The sequence below is a fragment of the Etheostoma cragini genome, chromosome 23 (assembly GCF_013103735.1).
Source record: "Etheostoma cragini isolate CJK2018 chromosome 23, CSU_Ecrag_1.0, whole genome shotgun sequence".
NCBI classification, from domain to species: Eukaryota; Metazoa; Chordata; class Actinopteri; order Perciformes; family Percidae; genus Etheostoma; species Etheostoma cragini.
Genome location: NC_048429.1, coordinates 12,702,290 through 12,710,701, shown reverse-complemented (window position 1 = coordinate 12,710,701; position 8,412 = coordinate 12,702,290). Strand labels below are relative to the sequence as shown.

General features: G+C 40.6%; 1 protein-coding gene and 2 long non-coding RNA genes across 3 annotated transcripts in view; 2 read left to right on the top strand and 1 right to left on the bottom strand.

Moving 5' to 3' along the window:
• The window catches only part of LOC117938855, a 10,717-nt gene extending 9,591 nt beyond the window's left edge, over nt 1–1,126 (bottom strand). The window contains exon 1 of the long non-coding RNA XR_004655493.1: nt 1,114–1,126. This is a non-coding gene — a long non-coding RNA (uncharacterized LOC117938855). The remainder of the gene's footprint in view (nt 1–1,113) is intronic.
• Nucleotides 1–1,234, top strand: part of LOC117938856 — an 11,882-nt gene extending 10,648 nt beyond the window's left edge. The window contains exon 2 of the long non-coding RNA XR_004655494.1: nt 1,147–1,234. This is a non-coding gene — a long non-coding RNA (uncharacterized LOC117938856). The remainder of the gene's footprint in view (nt 1–1,146) is intronic.
• Nucleotides 1,235–7,504: 6,270 nt separating this feature from the next.
• tafa5a (TAFA chemokine like family member 5a) overlaps nt 7,505–8,412 on the top strand; it is a 138,096-nt gene continuing 137,188 nt past the window's right edge. Inside the window, exon 1 of the mRNA XM_034863788.1 lies at nt 7,505–8,319. Within this exon, the coding sequence (XP_034719679.1) occupies nt 8,208–8,319 (112 nt within the window). The 5' untranslated portion in view covers nt 7,505–8,207. The remainder of the gene's footprint in view (nt 8,320–8,412) is intronic.

The following is an 8,412-nucleotide window of genomic DNA, read 5'->3' as shown; positions in this document are numbered from 1 at the left end:
TGAACTCAGGGTCATCACAGAGGGCCAAAGCATGTGGAAACTGCAGCATGTTTTAGGGGGTAAAAATTTAGGCGAGAACATCATATATTTTCCAGTGAATTTCAACAGGTTAATGATTTTTAATCTTATATTATATGATGTGTAATATGGACCTGTGTCTGCAATAAAGCTTCATATAAGTATAAAAATGAGATTATTGTAATATAATGTAGTATATGTCGACAGAGAGAGCAGGCAATCCAACAATTTTTTTTCTTGGCCATTGGGAAGATATATAGACATTCACAATGATGGACATTACTGTTACACATTAACTACTTCATTCCACAATACTTGCCTACAGTTTAACAGTAATGTTCAAACATTAAAAAGTAGTTTGGAGACCTTTTGAAGCACAAAATCCCCATCCAGTAAAAATGTCTACCCAAATTTGGCGATGTTGATTTTATTCAGATAAATAGAAAGATTTAAATGTTCTTCTTCATTTTATGTTTCACAAACCATTTAAATCCACTGGACCATCCAAACACATTGTAAATGAGCTGGAAACAGCGCTGTTTTTCTGAGCTCTTGACTTTTCCTCTAGTGCCAGCATAACATTGAAATTTGTTTTTTGGATGGATTGACAGGAAATTGGGTACATTCAAGTATCATGTTCACATGTAATGCCTTCAGGTCAACATTTTAATTTATCTAATAATACAACCAAGTACCTGCAAAACTTGTTACATTTGTGTTTACCGTTAATTAGTGAACGTAAGCATGCTAAAAGACTAAATTTAGATGATGGACATGGCAAACATTAGGCCTACCTGCTAATGCCGGGTTCACATCATATCATTTAGGTGGTATTTATGAGCAAAACTCATAAAACTGTCAAAGCTGTTCATGTAAGTTTTCAAGTTGTAAATCCAAGTCAAAACTAGCTCATTAAAGCAATTTAAAGTATGTGACTGCAAGGCTAGCAGTAGGTATAACAATTTTGGAATAATTCCAAGAATGAATTACTGTCAATTTTTCCCAGGTTTTCCCATTCTGCCCACATTGTGTGAATGCAACATAAACATTGGCAGGCTCAGTGGTGTAGTCTAATCTATTGCAGTTGGATTAGACTACTATATTGAAAAGAATGTGACTTTGGGGGAGGGGGGTGGGCATATCATAGTTAGAGGGTCTGGGTGTCCTCCCACAGGGAAGTTTTGAGCATCAACAACTTAATTTCCTTTATTCGGATTCGCATTTATGCACCAATTTACTTTGGAAATGACTTTTATTTAGCCTAGAAGAAGAAAGAAAACAGATGGCAATTCAAAATATATCAAACATTTAATGGAAAGTACATTTTTGCGTGTCATTGCGGATTTTTAATTGGGTATATAGAAATCCTGAAGTTTTCTTCGTGGGAACACTGCGTATGCCTGCATGTGACGTAGACTAAACCACTGGACATGCTGGCATTGTCATTGTGCTCAAAGAACTGCTGTGCCTTAGTACAGCCTCATGTGGCTGCAGACCCTTGGTCTAGTAGTTGAAAGAAAAATGCATTTTTAATGAAAGTTTACTTACTAATGTCACTTCCTCCCATTTGAGCAAACAATGTCCGCTAGTTGTCACAAAGCCAAAGACCTATTGCATTTAGCTATATTTTAAAGTGTTTACGCCGCATTGATTTTGTATTCAGTGAAAGCCGAAATGAGACAATATTGCCGTTGCTGAGGGCCAAAATGAGAAATGTTGCTATTATGCTGACATGATATCAGCAGAGCAATTAACTCGCTGACTCTATAAACCAGTTCAGCTTCAGCCTTAAGTTTGAGATCTATTTTCCCTTTCCTCTCTATGTTGAACAACTGTCTCTCAAAGAGCTGAAAAGGCTTCTCATTTTCCTCTTCTTCTCTTAATCCATGACAGTGAGCGAGAGAGCCTGCTGTGGTACCAATAAGAACACTCGGTTCACTTAAATCACTGAGTGGCAAGCTAAGTTCAAAGCCCTATTCGGTGGCCCAATAAAGAGGAAGTAGCTTGTGTCTGGACGGATCAAAGGGAAGACACACGGAGAAAGGTCAGGTCTCAGACGCTCTCACACTGAGAAGCTCAGTGCTGCACAAGCTCCCCACCAAGTTTTCTATTACTGACACAATGACAATGGCTGCTGCTTAGTTCATTCTAGGCGATATGTTATATGCTAGTTGATGTGTTATTTTACATACTAGGCCCTTATTCATTATTGTACAAAAAGAAAAGAAAATCCAACAGAGTCTTGGCTCCCAATTGCCTCTTGACATTTAACATACATCATTATTTTTGTATTCTTACGTCAAACTATACAATTCTCGTCAGCCTAAAAACACACAGGTACCTCAGTTGAGAAAATGCTCCTGTCCCATCTAATTAAGACATCATGGATTTGTCTTGTTTGACTGTGTGGTCTGGTAGATACTGGACACCCTGACTGCTAAGTCACCCTGCTGCTTATAGTCAGACACTATTTTAATTAAGAGCTATTTGAGCAAGAAATGCTTTGAAAAGAAATGACTTGCAAATCCTGTGATGACAGCATTTTAAGAGTGTGTCATTTACTTCATCAGTTACTAGGACGTAGCTTGTTAGTCTTAGGAGAACGGGGATTCGTGTTCCTTGTAAAACCAAAAGTCACCTTTTGAAATGCACCGAGTTTTATAGACCGCATGTGACTCAATGATGTCTGTTCAGTCACGTTCTGTCACATCACAATTTCTAATAAGGGGAGAACTTCCATTCTCTGGAAACGTCCGGCTTCTGAACTGGTGGCAGTCCCGCTCTGGTTCCACATAAGTGCAGAATAATTGGTGTTCTATGGTGCCATACCCCTCAAAATCCACTTTTCTCAGGATGTAATGTTTTGTCTAGTAATTTGAATGTTGCATTTGAAAGGGGAGGCTACGAAAATACACACTGCTGGGTGTTGGATTTTTTTAAAGTCCCTTTTTTGTTCTTAAAAGATGTTCAAATCTAAATTACGTCATGTGCATCGTATGGCCAGAGATGCTGCTTTACGGCGGGCGGTGAGTCACTTCCTTTTTTCTCTTGAGACATCTTAGGCTCTCACTGTCAATACACGTGCTGGAAAGAGGTTTGCTGATGTTTTGAAGACAACACCGAAATATTCACTCTGATTTGTTCCGCTTTAGATGCCGTCAAGCGGGATCTCTGGTCATAATCAGTCCTTCACTGTCCAATCAGCATTCATTAGCGGAATGCTAGCATGTTATGGGCAAGAACGACTCAACCTGTAAGGAATGGAAAGGACATAAGTACTCGTTCATTCATCTTTCAACCTATAATCCATGTTGAATTTGCAAAACCTACAATCTAATCTGAGATTTCTCAACAACAATCAGGCAAAAGAGACCCATTTAGCCGTCTAGCTCCGTATAGTCCCATTCATTTTGCACTCGCCTGCAATCACTCTGGTGGAACTGCAACCAAATTCGGTAAAATGGGGCTAAATAGGGAGTGAACAGGCTCTCTGCAGACGGGCTCTGGCCAAGTTCCGTCATGTTCCATCATTATTTAAGCAGTTTACGTGAGTCATTTTAAGTTTTCCCTTTACTTAGGTTAATAGGAAGCTCATAGTCATCATTTTGGGACTCAAATGAAGTTGCCCTATTTTTTTATTTAAGTATGAGGGTGTGCTGGATGATTTAGCAATTCCTGGAACAGTACCAGCCTTAGCTGGAGGAAAGGTCAGGAGGTCACCTTAATGAATAGGTATTAATTATCTGGGAAGCAGGAATATCCTTAGTATGGAGATTTGCTCCTTTTGATTTTTAAATATCACATCATAGAGCCTATTAGTGTATACTTACGTGTGATTTAAATACTTGACAAATGAAAAGTACTGAGTATTTTCAAATTTTGTTCAGAACTTTAGTGTAAAATGATCACAACGTGCAAGGATCATAAGGTAAAGTGCCGTCTAAATGACGTATCGCTGCAGTGCAGTTCGCCAATGGTTTTTCGTCATTTTGATAGAAACAACATAAAAAAATACATGTGCTTGATTTTTGTTGATGTGTTGACTATACGGTATATCGTCATATCGCCCAGCCCTAACTTAAGTTATTCATTCATTCCAAAGTTTACATTGTTTTCCCCATGTTTTATCATGAATGTAGTTCTGTTTTCCAGTGCCCATGGGGCTGTCTAAGTAACTTAAGGATCATTATCTGAATGTAATCATTAGGAGTTCTGGAAATATTGAGGCTGTTTAATCTTTTTCAAGTTTTTTTTGTTTTTAATGAAATGTTTCTGTTGATTAAATTTTATGTGAGTACACATTCTGTAAAAGGATGTGGTACTTAATCAAGCGTGAATATTGGCTTTGAAAACTACATCTTTTCAAAAGCATCCTTATGCATCAAGTAAACAAAGAAGAGCAGAGGATCTTCAGTGCTTGCGCATCTCCGCTGCATTAGTTACAGGTATCATTCACTATTTTCCTCTGCAGTCTTTTTCCAGTCTCAGCTACAGAAGTCTTGATCTTGGTACTGAGACCGGGGATCATATCTCAAAGGGAAATGTTTGTTTGATTTTTCCGAGCTCTTGCACTTGGCAGCAGCGTGTGGATGTTTCATTTGAAAACCTCATCTCCATTTTAAAACACCATTTAAAGTGCGCAAATATTTTACAAATCCATTTGAATTCCAATCGAGGCCAGGCATCCACACTGAGCACACGTTAACACAGAGAGTCAATAGAACCAGTGCCACAATGTTGATTCATGTTGAGAGGCAATAAGAAAATATATTTTTTAAGGTTCACAGCCAAAGAAGTGAGTCAGCCAGTATCTTTTTGTTCAACTTCGAAGCCTCTGAAGGGGGCTAACATCCTCCAAAATAGCAATATCTGAGTCAGTGTTTTCAAGCCCTGTGTGCTTCATTCTGTTTGGAGTTTTAGAAATGTTATGTAAAAGTAAAGGAGCGGGATAACATATGTAGGCCACAGCTCATGCATTATATCCGCGCTAAAAGCAAATGGCTGTTTATTAGTGTGATTGTGTGAGAGAAAAACAAAAAGACAGAGGGAATCAGTGTATATGTGTGTAATTGCAACATTTGCATAGACATAATGTCTGTACTATAGGTTTGTGGGCGGCTGTATTTGTGCTTGTGCCAAGGGAGGCTTTGGCCTAGCTGTACAGTTAGTTCCACAGACACTGATGGCCACGTTGGAGGCACCATGCCAGTGCTTTCCCACCATTGCTGGAAGTGACTGTCGACATTGAGTCCACTGCTTTTAAGAGCAGCGCTGCAACAAGGAAATGGAGGGAAGACATGAAAAGAGTTGGGGACAAGGGATGCACAGATCATTTTGGAAGACAAAAGGTCCACTTTACACATTGTTACTAACATAAGTTACTGAATAGAGCAATTCCATACACATTTAGAGGTTTACAAGAACACTTGCCGCAATTAACTATTTTATCACACCCAGTGTGGTTTACAGTCTGGTTTACAAGAGATCCAGTCTACTGAACATTACTAAAGCAAGGCTAAGCAGGGATAACTTGGAGTCTCTTTAAATGCAGCTGTTGGAAATGATAGCCCAGCTCACAGATCATATTTATTAGAGCTCCAAATTAGAAGCAACTTTTTTTTGGCTCGAATATTGAGACATTCATGCTTATTTCTTTCTCTAAAGACCACAACACAGTGTGTGGGCATAGGTTTAGGTTTAGTATGCATTGAAGGCGGTGTCGTGGTGAATCCACAGAACTCCAGAGACTCACTGCCAGCAGAGAGAGCCACCTCCAGCTTGATAGATGCAGCCAGAGTATAGCGCTGTCCGTGGTGCTGATTTTCAGCAACTGGAGCTGGGCGGTTTCACCGCATCTCCATTGTGTCAGTAATGGGGCTGAGCATCAGGGCCTGGCTCTGTCCACGGCTCTGTCCACGGTACCAAATCTCCGTTGCCGCATGGGCTGTCCCTGGCACTGTCCGTGGTGCTGAAATGTCCCGTGCTCCACCGCACTGTCCATTGGGCTGTTAGTGACTGCCCCTGTCCATGGTACCACCTCTCCATTGTGCGGTCCATGGAGCTGTGTGTGAAACTGAGACAGAGAGGCTGGCGCTGTTCATGGTCCTGAGGCACTGAAGTGAGTGTTCAGATCCTTTACTGGTGTACGATTTGCCCTAATACAATGTAAAGAATACTTCATTACAAGTTCAAATCTAAATAAATCAACCTGCAGTCCCCAATTTTATACATTGTATTGATAAGTCTAACTTGTGAACAAACAGTTGCTTATTTACACATCCAGCAGTCACAGAACAACATTATCATTCATTTGGAGTTGTGTCTCCGGCCACCTGGTGAATGTAAGTCCAATAGTCAATCACTCTCTTTTAGCTCTGTTTTTGGCCTCCACCAACTCCTGTCCTGGGGGGAAGATCGGACTTTTAAGCTGCTAAATGCTCCACTATGTTCAGCAGCTAAGTCACTCTCTTTGTCTGTCTGCTGTTTGGTGTTGAGCAGGTAGTGCTGAATGGGTTTTTAGAGCTTTCAAACTGAAAACAGCTGAAATGATGAGCTGAAACGAGCACTAAATCTCCGTAAAGCTAAGGGGAGATGCAGATTCGGGTGCCAATTCTCTGTAGGTTCATCTCATCGAGCGACCCCTTTCACATAATACACCCCTATAAGTGTTACATCATGATATTTTATAATGGGTCATACTTTTCACTACCTATAACTCCAATGTTGGTCAATCTATGACCAAACATAATTCATCAGATCTTACAGTGTAAAGTGTTACTGTGAATTTTCAAAAAAAACATATCAGATGAATGTAGAAATTAATATTTCCCTCTTAATAAAGTTGGGAAGAAACCAAAGGGATTGGGCTACGTACGTAAATTAACACTTTGTTTTCTCAAGTACACTTTTTACAGAGTTTAAATCTTCCAGTTATAAACATAGCAACATTTATTTATTGTGAAAGGCTGGTTTCCATAATAAATAGGTGACCAACATGGCAATACTGTATTTAAAATGGAACGCAGTACTCTTCATGATGCTCTTGACATTTTTAGTATGTGTAACAATTTGTGTTCCTTGAAAATTAGCGCTGTGTCAAAAATGCATGCCTAAAGATACATGATTGTCCTATATACAGTACTTACTGAAAGGGGGGACAAAGGCATCACAGGGAAACAACTGAAAAACGCACCTTGCTGCAGAATTTAAAAAAAAAGTCAGGTTATGTGCATGTGTGAATTATATGTCTCCTACTGAAGGAGTATCGATCCAAAAAATCTAAAAAGATCTATAGAAATCAGACTAAGCCTTGATTCGTTCTGAATTTGTCATGTAAGACAATTAATTTCGTGAGCAGCATCGAGCTTGTTCGATATTACTTTAAACCTTGACCTCAAGTGGCGTATTGCTGACGTAATATCGATTATCGAAATGTTTCACGTTGAAAAAAAAAACACTTGGAGACAGTGCGCACTTATCTCCGTTCCTTTCTCTGACAGTCTCTCTGTCTCTACCCGTTCATTCTCCATTCCCTCCCGCAAGCATGCTGTGATCCTCATCTACTTGGTTCCCAAACCAAGAGCTTAAAGGACTCCCCCACACCCCCACCCCCACCCTCGCTTTACGACCAACTCTCCTTCATGCACCCAGGCGTTCACTTGGCGGATTTTATTGGACCGCGTCTATTTTTCAAGCCGGTCTTTGGGCTTTGCCATCGGGGCTCGTGAGGCTGGAGAGAACAGGTGAAAGGAGGCTTTACGACGCTGCGGTACATATGATTGAACACTGAGCATTAACTCAACGCAATCTTTAGGCAACAGCGCACCGCGCTTCCTTTCACTGAAAAAATTACAGGACGGGGAATTTGAGGTGAACACACTTTGGGACAACTAAAGGGACGTTTACCAACTTGTGTTTTTGGACGAATAGAAAGAAAAAATAACCCCACTGCGTTTATTTCCTAACTGATATTCCTATGGAAGATGTGACCTTTTCTTTTGCGCACCTGCAATCCGAGGAGCAAAGCGTTGCTTTTCCATCAGTTGCTCCATCCTGACATGTGTTTTTTTTGTGGAATTACACGCGGAGATATGAGCATTGTGAGAGGCCGAGCGGGGTTGTGAGATTACCATCCTTTTTTTGCTTTTTTTGTATTCGTCTCGTCAAAGAGGAAGTGTTCAGTTTCTTCAATGGCTTCAGTGTCAAGGTTGGCAAGACGCAAAGATGCCAGTCGCTGGCCGAGGATGTCGTCAACTTTCTGGGCTGTGGTGCTTCTGACAGCGCTGATGGTTCTCTACTGCGGTAAGTCCCGGCGCTCAATTCTTGATCACACTTATCGGCATTTGGCCACAAACGCTGGTGCGCAGTGGGTGACCGAGTCATGGGGGGGGGGGG